Source organism: Bufo gargarizans, chromosome 6, assembly GCF_014858855.1.
Source record: "Bufo gargarizans isolate SCDJY-AF-19 chromosome 6, ASM1485885v1, whole genome shotgun sequence".
Classification (NCBI taxonomy): domain Eukaryota; kingdom Metazoa; phylum Chordata; class Amphibia; order Anura; family Bufonidae; genus Bufo; species Bufo gargarizans.
In genome coordinates, this window is record NC_058085.1 from 280350166 (window position 1) to 280369323 (window position 19158).

Here is a 19158-nt window from a genome sequence, read left to right on the forward strand (position 1 = left end):
GGATGCGGTGCAATTTTCACGCACGGTTGCTATGAGACGATCGGGGTGGGGACCCGATCATTATTATTTTCCCTTATAACATGGTTATAAGGGAAAATAATAGCATTCTGAATACAGAATGCTAAGTAAAATAAGGCTGAAGCGGTTAAAAAAAAATATTTATTTTTTAACTCACCTTAATCCACTTGTTCGCGCAGCCGGCATCTCTTCTGTCTTCATCTGTGAGAAAAAGGACCTTTGATGATGTCACTACGCTCATCACATGGTCCATCACATGATCCATCACCATTTCACAGATGAAGACAGAAGAGATGCTGGCTGTGCGAACAAGTGGATTAAGGTGAGTAAATTTTATTTTATTTTTTTAACCCCTCCAGCCCTGTATTCAGAATGCTATTATTTTCCCTTATAACCATGTTATATGGGGAAATAATACAATCTACACAACCTTGAACCCAAACCTGAACTTCTGTGAAGAAGTTCGCGTCTGGGTACCACAGTCAGTTTTTTATCACGCGCGTGCAAAACACATTGCACCCGCACAATAAAAACTGAACAACGGAACGCAATCGCAGTCAAAACTGACTGCAATTGGGTACCTACTCGCGCGGGTTTGCCGCAACGCATCCAGACCTTATCCGGACACGCTCGTGTGAAATAGGCCTAAGGCTACATGCACAAGGGTGCAGGTTATATTGTATTTTTTTCTCTTTTCTTGTGTAATCCCCATTAGTATGTGTTCCATTATTGACAGCACAGTCCAGTGCACATCTTGTCTAATGTATGCAGTCCTGGAACAGCCATTTGAGGGTGCATATCTTTGTTTAAAATGTGAGCAAATTGGCAATTTGGAAAGGAGTTTGCTCACTGAGCAAGCACTCTATGGGGCAGATGTGGGGGAGGGTGGTAGCAAGGAGGTTCAGGAAAGTGAGGTAGCTAGCTGGGTAACAGTTAGAAAGTGTGGTAGAGGGAAGAGTGCCAAGGAGGTTAGCACTGATCTGACACACCCCAACAGTTTGCACGGTTGGCAGATGAGGGGGATATCAAAAAGCCTATGCACTGTGAAAGGGCTGCCAAAAATGACAAGGAACCAAAACTCCAATACAGCCTTTATTACACATAAAGGAGGGCATCATACACCCTTGAAATGATGATTGATGGCCTGCTGGTGAGCTGACCCTCTAAAAAATGATATGCGATGACCTGCAGGTGAACTGACCCTGCAAAAAATTGTAGGTGAGGGCTGGTGAGATGACGCTGTAAAACATTATATGCGAGGGCCTGCAGGTGAGCTGACCCTGTAAAACATTATATGCGAGGGCCTGCAGGTGAGCTGACCCTGTAAATTATTGTAGGTGAGGGCCTGCAGGTGAGCTGACCCTCTAAAAATTTATATGCGAGGGCCTGCAGGTGAGCTGACCCTGTAAAAGATTGTAGGTGAGGGCCTGATGGTGAGCTGACCTTCTAAAAAATGATATGCGAGGGCCTACAGGTGAGCTAATCCTCTAAAAAAAAAATATGCATGGGCCTGCAGGTGAGCTGACCATCTAAAAAATTATATGCATGGGCCTGCAGGTGAGCTGACCCTGTAAAAGATTGCAGGTGAGGGCCTGCTGGTAAGCTGACCCTGTAAAACATTATATACGAGGGCCTGCAGGTGAGCTGACCCTGTAAAACATTATATGCGAGGGCCTGCAGGTGAGTTTACCCTGTAAAAGCTTGTAGGTGAGCGCCTTCTGGTAAGATGACCCTGTAAAACATTATATACATGGGCCTGCAGGTGGGCTGACACTGTAAAACATTATATGCGAGGGCCTGCAGGTGAGTTGACCCTGTAAAAGCTTGTACTTGATTGCCAACTGGTGACCTGACCCTCTAAAACATTATATGTGAGGCTGCAGGTGAGCTGATCCTCTAAGAAAATTTTATGCGAGGGCCTGCAGGTGAGCTGACCCTGTAAAATATTGTAGGTGAGGGCCTGCTGGTAAGCTGACCCTCAAAAAAATTATATGCGAGGGCCTATAGGTGAGCTGACCCTCTAAGAAATGATATGCACGGGCTTGCAGGTGAGCTGACCGTCTAAAAAATTATATGCATGGGCCTGCAGGTGAGCTGACCCTGTAAAAGATTGTAGGTGAGGGCCTGCTGGTAAGCTGACCCTGTAAAACATTATATGCGAGGGCCTGCAGGTGAGCTAACCCTGTAAAACATTATATGTGAGGGCCTGCAGGTGAGTTGACCCTGTAAAAGCTTGTACTCTATGGCCTACTGGTGATCTGACCCTCTAAAATATTACATGCAAGGGCCTGCAGGTGGGCTGACCCTGTAAAATATTGTAGGTGAGGGCCTGCTGGTGAGCTGACTTTCTAAAAAATTATATGCAAGGGCCTACAGTTGAGCTAACCCTCTAAAAAATAATATGCACGGGCCTGCAGGTTAGCTGACCCTGTAAAAGATTGTAGGTGTGGGCCTGCAGGTGAGCTGACCCTGTAAAAGAATGTAGGTGAGGGCCTGCTGGTAAGCTGACCCTCTAAAATATTGTAGATGAGGGCCTGCTGGTGAGCTAACCCTCAAAAAGATTATATGAGAGGGCCTGCAGGTGAGCTGACCCTGTTAAACATTATCTGCGAGGACATATATGCGAGGGCATTATATGCGACGAATAAGCACGTTGATATGATGGAAGAGGAGGACGAGGATGATGTGAAAAGGAAGATTCAACCATTTACCCTTGTTTGTGGTGGAAGGGGTGCATAGGAATACAATGTATTCAGTACATTATAAACAACATATTTAAAGTGCCTTTATGTTCATCAGCTTTCCTCTGGTGGAGTTGAGAAGTCATTGTCAATCCATGCCTTTTTCATTTTTATAAGAGTCCATCTGTTAGCATTTTCAGTTGACAGGTGGATATGCTTATCTGTTATAATGCCACCAGCAGCACTAAATACCCACTCAGACAAAAAGCTGGTGGCAGGGCAGGCCAACACCTCCCAGGCGTAGACCACCAGTTCGTGTCACGTGTCCAGCTTGGACACCGAGTGGTTGTAAGGCACTGAGGAATCATTGAGGACGCTGACACGGTCTGCTATGTACTCCTTCACCATCTTCCAAAATGTTTCCCTCCTTGTGATAGTAGGCCTGCATTAGGATGAGGGTGTTGGCAGCGTGTCATTAAACTGTCCCAGGCTTTGGAGAGTGTTGCCCTGCCTCTGTTGGAACTGCTGTGTGTTCCCCTTGTTTTCTCTCCTCGTTTGCCCAAGGAACTACGGACTCTGCCACCAGCGTTGTCAGATGGAATTTTTGGGAGTAATTTTTCAACAAGGACCTTCTGGTATTGCACCATTTTGCTCCTCTTCTCCACCAGAGGAATGAGAGATAAAATGTTTTCTTTCTAGCGGGGGGTCGAGAAGCATGAACAACCTGTAATCCGTGTTGTCTAAAATGCGTATAACGCGCGGGTCGCTGGAAAGGCAGCCTAACATGAAGTCAGCCATGTGTGCCAGAGTAACTACAGGCAAGACTTCGCTTTTGTCATCAGGAAGATGACTCTCAATCTCCTCATCCTCTTCCTCCTCCTCTGCCCACCCACGCAGAACAGATGGAATTAAACTTCCATGAGTACTACCCTCTGTAGCGGAGGCAACCGTCTCCTACTCCTCCTCCTCTTCATTGTCCAATTTGCACTGAGAAGATGAACTGAGGGTGGTCTGGCTATCACCCTCTGTAATGTCTTCCCCAATTTCCACCTCTTCCACATGCAAAGCACTGTCCTTAATTGTGAGCAGCGAGCGTTTGAGTAGACACAGAAGTGGGATGGTTACGCCGATAATTGCGTTATCACCGCTCACCATCTGTGTTGATTCCTCAAAGTTTCTTAAAACCTCACAGGGGTCAGACATCCATGCCCACTCCTTGCTTGTGATTAGCGGAAGCTGACTTGAAAGGCGACGACCATGTTGCAGCTGGTTTTCCACTACTGCCCTCTGCTGCTCACAAAGCCTGGCCAACATGTGGAATGTGGAGTTCCAGCGCATGCTGACGTCGCACAACAGCCGGTGAGCTGGCAATTTCCAGTGCTGCTGCAGCGTTGACAAACTGGCTGAAGCTGACTTGTGGAAATGTGCGTAGATGCAGCGCACCTTCACCAGTAGCTCAGGCAAATTGGGGTAGGTTTTGAGAAACCGCTGAACCACTACGTTTAAGATGTGGGCTAGGCATGGGATGTGTGTGAGCTTCCCGAGCTCCAAAGCCGCCACCAAGTTACGGCCATTATGAGATCCAACCATGCCTGGTTCTAGGTTGAGTGGCAAGAGCCACAGCTCAGTCTGTTCTCTTATCCCCTGCCACAGCTCTGTGGCAGTGTGCTGTTTGTCCTCTAAGCATATCAGCTTCAGCGCGGCCTGTTGCCGCTTCCCCAATGCAGTGCTACACTGCTTCCAGCTACCGTCTGCTGGCTGACTGGTGCTGCACACGGATAATTCGGAGGTGGAAGTGGTTGAGGAGGCAGAGGAGGAGAAGTGCGGGTGGGTGGCTGGGTATTTGCGCTTGCGTTCAAATGCCTGGGGTGAGGACATTTGTACGCTGCTCTGGGACACGGAAGTGGATGTGGTCGCTGATGGTGCTTGTGACGGTCCAGGTGCAGGGTGGGTGGCATTCGGGCCTGGGCCTTCGACAAGGGATTGGCCAGCACGTAACACAGGGGAAGAGGAGGCAGTGGTGTGACCCGCAGACACAGATTGTGTACCAAGGTGTTTGTCCCACTTACTACGGTGCTTGGATGCCATGTGGCAGATCATTCTGGTGGTGGTGAGGTTGCTAGTGTTAATTTTGGTACAGCACAGGTTGCAAACTACTATTATTTTGTCGTCCGCACTTTCCTCAAAAAAGTGCCATACTGCGGAACACCTACCCCTTGAGAAGGGAGATTTCTGCAAGGGGGTACTTCGTGGAACTGTTGCAGGCCTGTTTGGTGTGGCCCGCCTTCTCTTTTTTGCCACCCCGCTGCCTCTTCCAGCCTGTTGCGGTGCAGCAGATCCCTCCCCCTCTGTACTGCTGTCCTCGCTCGGCTTTCCACCTGTCACGGCTGGAGGTGGGGGAAACCCCCAGCCGTACGGTGCCAGGAGATGGTAGGGTTACCACTTGGCCAAACAACACAGAATTAGGGAGCAGGTCACCTCCTGTTGCGTCTCTAACTCTGACCCTGTCTCCTACCTGCATGGGCCGACCTTGATGGTAGGAGGGCCCATACTCAGGAACCTCGGATCCCTGCTGACCCTCCGCAGATCCCTGACCTAGGAGCTGGGTGAGACGACCTACTCCTCCTTGGCACGGAGAAGCAGGAGTCTCAATGGCCAAGCAACAAGGGGAAACAGAAAACACCTTATGGCAGTGACAGGCAAACGCAATCAACACAACACTCACCTGCCACAGAACAACACAACCAGGAACCCATGTGCAGGTGCTGTTTGTTCAGGACACCAACAATGACAGCACACACAGACATCACACAGGGACCCGGACCATAAGCTGCAATGATACAGAAACCCCACACACACCTAGATAACACCGAATAACAAAGTTTTATGACCAGAAGGGAGGCCCCCACTGGTAGATGGTAATGTACAGGAGGTTGCTCCAGCTATGCCTGGCTGAAAGCAACCTACTGAGCCAAGCCAGAGAACGAGGCTATATAGGCCTAGGTGGCCACACCCACCGGTCAGAACACACCCAGTGACATCACACACACTGGGAAGAGAATTAACCCTTCCAGCACCACAGGAAAGGGAAAACACCAACTAAAAGGGGAAGTACACACAATCCATAAAACACACAAACACACTCACCTGTTACCGCCAGCAACGGCATGCGTGGCAACCATGTTCTGGGGAACAGCCAGCAGGCCGAGACCCTGCCACCACATGCACACAACAACAGACGTTGCCGCGGACAACCGCAGGTGAAGGAAGGTGTCTACGTGCATACAACACATGACCTCGTGCACCACAAACAGACAAAGGGAGTGCACATAAAACACGTAGCCAAGGGCAACCGCACGCATGCCTGTTGTCCGCGGCAACCGCACCTGAGGCAAACCACTAAGTGCCCCCAGCTGCGGTTGACACAGCACCAAACCGCGGGCAACTGCATGCGGCTCCCAAGGAGTCACGACCATGACCAATGGTCGTGACACCACCTTCCCATGTTGGGTCAGTGACTTCATCGTCCACCACCTCCTCTTCCACTTCCTCACTCTGCTCATCATCCTAACCACAACCTCAGTGTTTGACAACTGTTTCTCATCCTCTTCATCAACCTCTTGAGACAGTAATTGGTGTTGATTTATTGGCAACTATGTCTCATCATCATCCGCCTCATTAAACAGTAATTGCCGTTCCCCACTGTCATCCTCTTGCGACTGTGGATGCTCAAGAGTTTGGGAATCAGGGCACAAGATCTGTCCCTCTTCAAGCTTGCTTGGTGAGAGGGCCAAATCAAGGAATGGCGCTGAAAAGAGGTCCTTAGAATTTCCGAGTGTTGGATCACTTGTTTGCACAGACTCTCCATGGTGGGAGGAAGGAGGATCAGGGTGAGGATTGTGTTGAGCAGACTCTTGACTACTGAGACTGGAAGCATTTTCTGCTGCAATCCAACCAACCACCTGGTAGCACTGGTCTGACTTCAAGAGTGGTGTCCTGCACCGCCCTGCAAACTGGAACATGAAGCTAGGCAGCATGCTCCATCAGCATCACGGCCACTGCCCCATCCCTTACTGCGCGCCTTCTTCATATTAAATGTTATGTATGCTTAAAAGTCTGTCATACATACAGTATCGCAGGATTTGGAAGTGTATGCGCAAACAAATTTAAAAAGGTATGTGGAAATGTCACACAGGAGATATCCCGAAGATAATGTCAATGCTGTCACCAGCGGCTTATAAAAAATTACAGGGAATGTCACAGGTAAATTGGGATGAGGTAACGTTATACAGGAGAGGTACCACCGGTAATGTCACTGACCACAGCGTATATAGAAAAAGTACACTGCATGTCACAGATAAAAAATGTAAGCGCACATGTTACACTGCAGACGTGGCACTGGTAATGTCACTGTCAGAAGCGGACACGGTCTATGGAAAAGGACACTGGATGTCACAGTTATTTTTTGGGTGTGCACACTTTACACTGGAGATGCGGCACAGCTAATGTCACTGTCCGCAGTGGACACTGTATCCGGAAAAAGTACTCTGGATGTCACAGATATTATTTGGATGCGCACACTTTACACAGGAGATGTGGCGCAGCTATTTAAACCATAATGGTAGTTATATAATTGCAAATAAACAACAGTACAATTTGCTTGATATCCGAGGACCTGAAAAACATAAAGAGAACAGACATATAATGCAACAACTAAAATGTAAGTCTTCAAATGTAACACGTAAAGTTCAAACACTTTTTGCTTGAAGTTTCAGGTAGGATTCAGCAGCCTAGGCAATAAGTCCATTCTCCAAAGGGCAAGAGCAGAACAAGTTCCGTGATAGGCCTGATGAAAGTCTTTACAGTCCCTTGTCTTGCAACTTTCACCTCCACCTTGCGTACCTTACGGTCATCACTAGGAACACTCTTCACATTAAGTCCCATAAGCCACTCAATTCTTTTGGCTTGCTGGTCCTTGAGCAGAATGAGATCTCCAACTTTTATGTTAGGGTACTGTCGTTGCCATTTGCTACGTCCTTGCAGAGTGGAAAGATACTCTGTCTTCCAATGATTCCAGAAGCGGTTGGCAAGGTTCTGTACTCGCTTCTATTGATCAAAGCACAGATTTCCATCTTTAAAGTTTCCAGGTGGAACAGGAACGGACCCAAGCTTCTGGGTAAGAGGGTAGCTGGGGTAAGGATAGTTGGGTTCTCTGGATCTTTGTCAGGTTCTAGAAGACCGAAGACTTCAGCTGTAGTCTCTTCTGTGTGATCCAGCAGGAATTCAGGATCTGTTAACCAGGAAGAACTTGAAAATACAATTTCAGACACTGGCCTAGTAGCATGATCTGCAGGATTAATTTCAGATGGGATATAATGCCATTGTTCAGATTTAGATGATTTCCTGATTATTTCTACACGGTTGCTGACGTAGACATAGAAACTTTTAGTCTGGTTTTTTATGTAGCCCAGAATAACCTTACTGTCTGTGTAGAATTTGGTGTCATCTATCTGAATGTCTAGCTTGCGTAATATGAAATGTGCGATTTCTACAGCTAGCACAGTCCCACAAAGTTCAAGCCTAGGAATTGTGTGCTCAGGCTTAGGTGCTAACTTGGCTTTCCCAAACAGAAACCCTATGTGGATTTGATTAGAAGAGTCTCTCACCTTGAGGTAGGCAACAGCCGCTATGGCCTCAGTAGATGCGTCTGAGAAGATGTAAAGCTCTTTTCTCCAGCTCGTAGCAAGGGAAGCTGAAATGTAGCAGCGTGGTATATGGATTCCATCTAAGGCGTGTAGAGACTTCTTCCAGGACTCCCACTTTGAAAGCTTGTCAGATTGCAGTGGAGCATCCCAATCTTTAATAGACTCTGAGAGCTAAGTAAGGCTTTACCTTGTATGGTGATGAGAGCCACAAATCCCATTGGATCGTATAGGCTGTTTACCACTGACAGAACACCATGCTTGGTAAATGGCTTATTCTGTAGTGCTGACTTGAAGGCTGAAAGTGTCCTTTAATAAGTCCCTCTGTAGGCCCAGACTTCTCTGTATAGGTGGCAATCCATTCCCAGATTTACATTAAATCCTGTAAATCCTTAAACCCTGTGGCATGATCGCCAGGTTGAAAGGCTTTCATAACAGCAACACTATTTGAGGCAATTTTGTGTAGTCTGAGGTTGGCCTCAGAAAGCATACCTTGTGTCCTTTGGAGCAGGTCTAGGACTTCTTCGTTTGTAGGTAAAGACTTAAGTCCATTGTCAACATAAAAGTCTCTCTCAACGAAGTGTCAAGCATCCATGCCATAATCCTTTTCTCCATCAATGGCAGTCCTTCGTAAATCGTACGTTGCAACAGCGGGTGAGGGACTATTTCCGAAAACATGTACCTTCATGCGGTATTCAATAATCTCATTGTCCATGTTGTTGTCACGGTGCCACAGAAACCTTAGGAAGTTCCTATGGTCTTCGCGTAAAATGAAGCAATGAAACATCTGTTCAATATCAGCAGTTATGGCAACTGGTTCTCTTCTAAATCTCATAAGTACGCTTACAAGGTTGTTGGTTAGATTCGGGCCAGCAAGAAGAACATCGTTTAGGGATACACCTTGATGCTTGGCACTGTAGTCAAATACTATCCTGATTTGTTTTGGCTTACGTGGATGATACACTCCGAAGAAAGGCAGATACCAGCATTCATCGTGTCTTTCGAGTGATGGCGCTGGTTCGGCGTGATCATTGTCAAAGATCCTTTTCATAAAGGCAATGAAATAGTCCTTCATTTTAGGCCTGTTCCTTAGTGTTCATTGAAGTGAGTTGAATCTGGATAAAGCCTGTTCACGATTGGTTGGGAGTTTGACCCTTGTAGCATGAAGAGGTAATGGTGCAACCCAACTGTTAGACTCATCCTGAAAGAATTCCTTATCCATTATTTTGATGAATTCTCTGTCTTCAACTGACAAGGCTATTTCGCTGTCCTCACTTGTAGTACAAAACACTGTAGTACCTAGGTTGTCATCACAAAGGACAGGAGTAACATCAGTCACTTGGATGATGTCAAGAAGCTTCTCCTTTACTTCATAATGGTGAGTGTACTGTTTGAAGTGGGATACATGTCCATTTTCCAACACGTAAGTCTTGAAGGAGTGGATCTCAGATGGCGTACACATCCTGTTCAAGCATACATCACCCACTATTACCCAGCCTAGGTCAAGTCTTTGTGCATAAGGGACATTGTCAGGCCCATCGCACTGATCGCGTACTTTATGTACTTTGAGAATATCCCTTCCTAACAGGACTAAGATTTCAGCATTCTTGTCCATTGCAGGAATCTCATCTACAAGGTGCCTTAAATGAGGATGTTGATACGCAGCTTCTGGAGTGGGAATCTCTTCCCTTTCGTCTGGTATCTGGTCGCACTCGACTAACGTTGGTAGGGGTATGCCCTCTTCCTTGTTGATATGAGAGACCATGAATCCATCAACCCTTCTGCCGAAGGTTCTGAGAGTATATGGTGTTGCGTGACCCTCTATGCCAAAGATCAAAGAATTTAGGCTTAACCAGGGATCTGTTGCTCTGCTCATCTATTATGGCATACATCCTAGCAGCTTTCTCAGGGTGATTCCTTGGTTATATCTTGACTAGGCATATCTTGGCACAGCATTTGTGGTCCTTGCCTTCTCTACAGACTTCAGTACATGAAGAAGAGACATTATCTTTGGTTGGAGCATGACCTTGTTGCTCCCCGCCGTGATTTGAGATGGGAGTGGAGGTAGGAAGCTGCTGTGGGTTGCCTGGAAGTGGAGTAGGATGCATGGCTGTAACGTGTCTGTCGCTACTGCATACTGTGCACTTGATGGCAACTTTACAGTCTTTAGCAAAATGGCTATAAGAAGCACAGCACTAGTAACATATGCCAAGTTTCCGGAGAATCTCCCTGCTCTCTTGAAAAGTCTTTGCCCTAAGCCCACAGCATTTCTTAAGAGGGTGAGGCTTCTTGTGAATAGGACACTGACGATTAGGGTCTTTATCTCTTTCATCCTCAACGCCCCGATCAGTAGGTGAGGTTGTGGAGGGTGAGATGTCTGCCCTTTTAACAGATATAGCTCTATTTAAGTCTCTATGTATAGCTGCTTTATTATCATACCTTGATGATGGTGAGGATGAAGCAGGCAGGTTAGATTCACTGAAGCTGAATCTGAAATTGTTTCTCATCCAGGCTTGATCACTGATGAACCTGCAGAAGTATGAGAATGGAGGAAAGGATACATTATAGTCTATTTTGATGAACAGAAAAACAAAGAGCAATACCAAAAACGGCCACTCGATGGGAGCATATGACAAATATAGAATATATGAATGGTTCAACAAATTAAACTATATAGATTTAACTGCGTAGCAGCACACTCCCCATCTCATTTGTTGCAATTTAATTCGGACTTTGTTGATCTAATTGCTCCAACAAACATTGTTTCTATATAGGAAATTCGGATTGCTTACACCTCTGAATGCTGCTAGTGATTGGAAATATTATTGTGAATAAGCCAACTAGCTATATTTATTGTTTTAATAGATATTTTATGGTGTTTGGGTTCATATGATTGAAATAGTTTTTTGCAATTGTTTTTCTTTTAAACTAATAAATTCAATATTGGTCGCATATCCGAGCGTGTCCAGCATCTTTGATTTCTAGAGTGTCTTTTGCTGAATAGATTGGGAGAATCCATTTTTCTGAGAGCACCTCATTTGATCCTGACTGATCCAGTGCATCACATCATTTTTCAGTATCCAACTCATAGTATGTCTCTTCCAAGGGGTAAAACTATAGGGGATTTTGGGTCCAGTTCCAGTATCAAGTGAGCTATACACTTCAGGTGGGGGTGGTATACTGCTACCTCTGGTGTAGGTATCTCAGACCAGTTGTCAGGAATGTGATTGCACTCCAGTATGGTTGGCAGTGCCAAGCAGGTCTGAACATCTATGGACTCTACCTTGTACCCAGTTGCCTTTCTCCCCGCCGTCTCGACGGTACCTGCATGTCCTTAAGGAGTAGGGAGAACCGAGCCCTACGATGTTGAAGGTGTCGAAGAAGGTGGATTTAGCTAAAGACCTGTTTCTTTGTTCATCTAAGATTGCATATACCTTGATTGCCTTATCTCGGTGGCCGACCGGATAAACTCTGACAAGGCAAATTTTTTAGCAGGACTTCCCTCCTGCGAGTCCTTTACAGATCTCAGTACAGTGAGAAGTGACTACTGCGGTGTCTACATCAATGTCTATCTGCTTCCCATCATGCTCCTCTGCTTGGAGTGATACCTGAGAGGGTGGTCCAGGGTGTAAAGCCGTGTTGTGTTCTGTGCTACCGCATTGTGTGCATGTCACACTGACCTTACAGTTCCTGGCGAAGTGCTATGTTGTAGCGCAGCACCTGAAGCAGATGTTGTTTTCTTTGAGGAATTCTTTGTGGTCCTCTAAAGACTTCTTCCTGAAGGCTCTGCATTTTAGTAGAGGATGTGGTTTCTTGTGCAGCCGTCATTCTTTGGTAAGATCTTTGGGTATGTTCTCTTCTTAGGAAGACTTAAACAGCCTGTAAGGAGAACCTGTGGAGGCAACTAGTGTTATTTGAGGTTTGACACCAGGGGTGTAAAGTAAAAATTTGGATCATTCCTAATCCTCGCCTGTTCAGCAACAAAGTCTACAAACACCACGAAGGGAGGGCCGGGGGGTGGGGAGTGGATTGTACATTATGAAACTGTTTATAATGGGAACCATGTGGGATCCACTTCTCCTGTAGATTATAAGGGATTTTTTGGACAATTGGATTGACACATCTGGCGGTGTCCAAGAATGCTTGCCCAGGCAGATCTCCTTCTAGGTAAAGAGAGAAAAAAAAGAGGGTTATTCCTGTACTCCTAAAAAAAGGAGATATGGGATAAACACACAGGGCGCCAGAGGTGAAGACCAAAGTGGAGAAGGTAAAATTTAAGATATTTAGAGTTCAGGTAATACTGAACAGTGAGTTAATAGACCCAAAGCAGGGCAGCCTAGGTGATGGACTATAAGCAAGAATGCAATATAGTAGTACTAGGGTGAATCAAAAGAGAAAAAAAATTACCAAGTGGCGCCTGTCTGCTAATAGAATATTGTGTATAATTCGATAAAATGTACACTAATAGTAGGAGTTATAGATGAATAAATATATATGTAAAATTAGATATACAAATAGATGTTAAAAATAATTAGAAATATAAATAGGAGCCCCTTACCAATAAAAAGGAGGGAGCGCTGCAGTGCTCAGTGATCATATGATAAAACAGCTGATATATAATATCAGATGAAACACGTAAAAACATATAAAAGGTGATAGACACCGAAACTCACTTCACCAGGGAGGGGTGTAAAGGGATAAAACTCAAGACACCCAAAACAACCACCTCCCTCACCTGGCTTGCTTGTAGAATGCCTGGAAGATACGGCAGTCCACAACTAGGAACTTCTGGTATAATCCTTTAATAAATGAATAGGTCAGGTGGGCTCAACGCTTTTCGGGGATAGATAAACCCCTTCCTCAGGAGCAGAGCAAGTGATAGGCTTATACAGCTGTCTGTGCGGACTCAGTCTATGTAGAAACGGACTTCAGCATGGTCTAGATCATGCTGCACTTACTGGGGTTTGCACTCTCACTTCTTGTGACTGTATGGTAGCCGCTGCAATCTTGTTCGCAGGACCGCGTGGCTGATGGCGGCTCCGTATTGTCAGATTCACTATCGCTGGTGACTAGCATCTGTTTTACTGTTTTGTCTTCATACACGTTCACACAGTGTGCAATATGACATTCAGTATAAACCATTCCTGTCTTCCAAATAAGAGGACTGTTCTTTGTAGTCTAACTTGTTTATTGGCAAAACAGGAGTATTTGATGATTGATCAACTGATTGGTAAAACTACAAGAACACAAATAACATGAATAAGTATATAGCATAGCATATACTTTAACATTTGCATAACACTGAAGCACATGGTAAAATGGCCGCCTAACATAAAACTACATGTCTAATATCTAACAGCTATGACAACTTCCCTGAGTAACAATTAAACTAGCTGAACATCTCTGCATAACAATGTCCCTGAAACAAAAATAGATCTCTCACCATATATGATTTTACCAGGATGGTGGAGTTTAAAAAGGACATATGCAAGAGGACACCTTTTGTACTGTGTCCTGGAGACTTATTTTTCCCAGGATGCTTTGAATCACCCACAATACAGCAGTCTTTGAAACAAGAAAAACAAGGTGAAATACACCGTTAACACCGCTAGGTGCTATTACCACATTAATCACTACAGAAAGAACCCTTAGGAGGAGATTTACCAAAACTTCTGTAAAGGAAAACTGCCTTAGTTGCCCATAGCAACCAATTATATTAATCTTCCCAAGAAGCTCTGAAAAATGAAAGGTGGTTTCTGATGAGGTGGTTGCTATGGCAATGTTGACCGCGACCCAGGGCCCTATAAGCTGTTGTTTGTGGTACCCAGGTGTAGGAATGGCTGAGTGGTATGGGGAGGCCTAAAATGTCCCTTTAAGTGTACTTGTGTCACCGTGCTCCTACATGGATACGCTGGACCCTAAGCCTTGGCTCCGAAGCAGACAAATAGGGGGAAGTTGAATTGGGGGGGATGTAGAATAAATTCAGACCTTGAGATGAAGTTGAATAGCAGCTTTACTTTGCATAAACGTTCTCCAAAACGGTTTACAGACTTTATCTTGGTTCCAGCAGGCTTTAGCATTAAAACTCTTGCAGGCAAACTCGTGTCTGCTACATCGGTTGCTCTCTGACTCTGCTGTACTGACAGGCTTAAATAGAATCTTTGCTTCTTCTCGATGCTGCAACTTTTCTCTGTAGTCTTACTCTAGATTATGCCAGGGAACTCTCTTCCTCACTCCTGAGGCTTCAGGCTGTATCGTTCATATCCAGCAGCACTGAAGATGCTCTGGCTGGCATGCTGGGCTTGGGCATGGGCACGTCCAACAGCGACATGCCCAGCACTTGCTTCCTTCCCCTAGCAGGGGGTAGGCTAGACTGCCTTCTAACTGGTCCCGACCCTTCCTGCAGGAAATGGGGCTTGCCCACTTCTCCACAGAGGGGGGTTAGAATGGAATGGAAAGATCCATTCTACCTAACTGTAACACTGCCATGTTTGTTGCCACCTGCTGGTGAACCAGGCAGATTACATTTGAACATAACAGTTACATTAGAAATAGGAATGCACAATGTAGTGCACCTGAAATAAATACACAAGATGACATTTTGTTAACCAATAAAGACAGTAGCAGGGTGAAGAAGTGGTAATGCCACTCTGGGGCGTTACTTATGGACCACTTTGCACCAGTTTTGATAAGTCTCTTCCTAATGGTTAGTTAATACTGGTGGTTTTACAACAAAATTTAAGCACGGACAGCAGAACCGAAATTTTGCCAAAATCCCACTGGCTGCCACATCCTTTCTTCCTCCCATTCATTTCAATGGGAGGCAGAGCTGAGGATCGTGGAGTGGCGACTGAAATCCGCGGCCGTGCCTAGAACAGGCATGTCCCTTCTATGTACAGCCACAGCTTTATAGGAACCTGTCACCTGGATTTTGGGTATAGAGCTGAGTACATGGGTTGCTCGATGGCCGCTAGCACATCCGCAATATCCAGTCCCCATAGCTCTGTGTGCTTTTATTGTGTAAAAAAACCAATTTGATACATATGCAAATTAACCTGAGATGAGTCAGAGCTTGAAAATATGACTCGTCTCTGGTCACACAAGTAAGATATGACTCTTATGTTAATTTTCATATGTATCAAATCGGGTTTATTAACACAATAAAAGCACACAATGCTATGGGGACTGGATATTGCGGATGTGCTAGCGGCCATCTAGCAACCCATGTCCTCAGCTCTATACACAAAATCCCGGTGACAGGTTCCCTTTAAGCCTCCGCTGCGCAATCCTCAGACCCTCCTCCCATTGAAATTAATAACTACCGGAGAAATTTTAGCGAAGGTGCCTGCACCAAAGTTACACGGCAGAAGGAGCTGTGTGAACATACCCTTAGGGTGCGCTTTTATTGGTTGCATCCAATAATTACTTACATTATCAGACTGTAGGGACTTATCCTATGAGGTGACAACACCCAATTGTCAGTTAGGTCCTGAGCTACACTGAGACTTTTTATATATATTTTGTGGAATACCGACACTCACTTTACTATAACAGACTTGTCAAGAGAGGTAGCAGGTCTGCTATAAACTCTGTGACTAACAGGTGCCATCTTCTTTCTTTCACTAATAAATACCTTGGTTTGAATTTGTCTATACCTAGTGTGACACAGTGAGGGGTTGTGTCTGGCAAGGCAGGTATTTTCCTCCCAGCATGGGCTGGTGTCCAGCCAGGTGAGTTTCAGTGTCGGTCCAGGTTTTGGCAGCACCTGGCTGTCCTTAAATAGGCAGCTGGGCTCAGCAGAGATGTCTCTGTGTTGGGATCTGAGGCTTGTGCCGGGGTGGAGGGCTGAGACCCGTGTGAGGGGAAACAGGCTGACTAAAGCCTGCTGATAGACTTTTTGTGGTAGAACAGCCCGCCTGGTGTGAACTAACACCAATACTGCAATGTGACTTTTTGCTTGAAAGGGACTTTTTGTTTTGTGAACTTGCTAATGTGTGAATAAACCCTGAACTTTTTGATTTAAGAACTGGTTTGTGCCTCTATACTGTGTCCGCTTATCCTGTCTATTAGAGCGAATCCCCATACTAGACAAATTAAACTGATGAACGGATCTCCCAACAGACCCCATACACTCTACCTAGAGACCCATTGCAGTTTTGTTACAGGTTTTCTCCAAGTCCCACAAAAAACTCTAACGTTACTGCAATATATAACTAATTTTTCGGTGCTCTGGATGGCCACGTGCCACATGTGGGGATCAGTGGCCTAAAATGCACATAATCCACCACTGGACGAAAGTGGTGCTGAGGATATCACTTATCTCGACTTCATCCACATCTTTGATGCAATAACAGATGATAGATAAATTATTGAATATTAGACTCTCCGGATAGTTTAGTGATTGTACAATTGACATTGGGGTATTCTGGTTATAAAAAGTTATCCCCTATCCACAACATAGGGGATAACTATTGGATCGGTGGGGGTCCTACTGCTGGGACCCCCCACAATCACTAGAATGGTGTACTCCTACCCTCTGGGGCTCCTCTGAAATGGATGGAGCATTTCTGACCAGCCGCTCATCCATTTAATTAATTTCTTTCAGATAACCATAGATGGGAAGCTGAGCTGCAGTTTCCTCACATTGCAACTACACAGTGTACAGAACTGCTTCTCTCTCTATACACTGTATTGTTTCCGGTGCCAGTACAGAGAGATCCTGAGGAGCCTGTGCAGAGGATGGGAGTGGTATAGGCCCTGATCAGATGCTGTTTCACAGTGTACTCCCTCAGGCTATTGCTCCCTGGGGATTAGTGCATTGGAAAGGTGGTTTAAAGAAGCAGGCCAGAAATTAACGTATAAAAGAATGAGGTACAGTGTATGGACGCTGATTAGGTAGCAATTAAATAGCACTTGCAGGCACTTGTGGATATAGATATCCACGGTGTGATACAGGCCTGGAGTTTGACTTCCTGGAAACGGTCTAAGTGATGGGTGTCTGAGCCATAGTCCCTGACCCTCAGCAGGGTCTGTAAAACAGTGTTTTTGCTGATCACTCAGCAGTCTAAGCACACTGAAGCTTTTTGAAAGCAGTATTCTTGACTCCAACAATCTTCCTGGAGTAAGGGTCTCACAGGAACACTCGTTAAGGTTCCTTGGAGTAGGAGCTCTGGCATTTCGTCCACCAACTCTCAGGAACTAGCTCACTCCTAGCTAGAAGGGAGGAACAGGGTGGTTAGCCCTGTTCCTGCCAACCATATCTCATTTGCTGGAGTACACAGCGTAACAAGGCATAACATTAAAATACAAATAAAAAAATTGCAGATAACCCTAGGTCTGGGGTACTGCATCAGCAGTTGCCTACCAGGCGTTGGACTCCCAGTGATCTGATATTGGACTCCCAGTGACATCCTCCGGATAGGTCATCAATGTCTCTAGCCTGGACAACTCTTTTAAAGGTGTATTCCAGTTTCATGAAACTGATGACCTATCCTCAGGGTAGGTCATCAATTTCAGACTGGTGGAGGTCTAACTCTCGGCACCCATGCTGATCAGCTATTTGAAGGGGCTCTGGTGCTAGTGTGGGAGTTGCGTCCTCTTCAATGTATACTTGCACGCCATCTACAGTGTAGTGGTGGTGCACTGTAATTACAGCCGCACATACAATTAAAGTGAATGGGACATGAAGCTGTAATTACCCTACACCTACTCTACAATGTAGACAGCATGTAGATCAACATAGAAGAGGACACGGCTCTTGCACTAGTGCTGCAGCCAATGAGCGGGGGTGCCGAAAGTCAGACCCCCACCAACTCTTTCATTGATGACCTATCCTGAGGATAGGTCGTCAATATCACAAAAACACAATACCCCTTTCCTTTTTCTTACATCCACTGAGATTCATCCATCCTGCACATATGTGACTTCCTACTATCCTTTCACTTAAAAAAGTTATATACTACAAGGCAGAGTATTTGGGGCTGGAGAAAATGGTCTAATATACTTAATATACTGTACGAGCATATTGGTATATAGTGGACTCCAACCTGCATCTATCCATCTGATGCAATATTACAAATCTCAGCATGCTCTGGAAGACTGTATTGCTATTCTATAAAAAAATAATCTGATCCTGCTGATTTCATTATGGTTTTGCATATTTATGAATAATAACATAATGAACACAACATCACGTGGATTTTAGCTAATAGGCATTGTTGCCCAGAGGGTGTATCGGAGTGTCGCATGGCATCAGGGCGAGAATAGATTAATGACAATGTTTTGTCTTTCTTTAAATCTGGCAGGTAAACTTGGAAGCAGGGTCACGACTCATGTATAAACTGCAGGGCGAAGGAGTAGATGAAGAGCCCAAAGGACTTTTCCATATAAATGAAGATACTGGATCCATTTATGTCCACCAGAAAATAGACTTTGAAAAAAAGCGTTTATTTCAAGTAAGTAGGACAAGTATCAGCATTTGGTAAGGGAGACTACAATCTATCGGGGGCTAAACTGCAAGGACAAGTCCTCCTACTACCTTTACCTGGCATTTCAGGGACATGAGTGAGCTATCTCAATCTCTGCCTTTATATATAAAGTATATCACTTTTTTTTTTTTGTTTTTTCACAGGTGACTCTATCCATCTATCATTTATCTCATATATATCTATATATATCTATATCCATCTTTTCTGTTTTTCTGTTTGCTGTTTCTCTGTAGAAAATTGTGTGTTGATTGAAATCATTTTTAGCACCCC

General features: G+C 45.2%; 1 protein-coding gene across 1 annotated transcript in view; it reads left to right on the plus strand.

Annotated features, from left to right (window-relative positions):
• Positions 1-19158, plus strand: part of LOC122942150 (cadherin-like protein 26) — a 119871-nt gene that overhangs the window by 17759 nt on the left and 82954 nt on the right. Inside the window, exon 2 of the mRNA XM_044299649.1 lies at positions 18706-18855. Coding sequence (XP_044155584.1) covers positions 18706-18855 — 150 coding nt within the window. The remainder of the gene's footprint in view (positions 1-18705; positions 18856-19158) is intronic.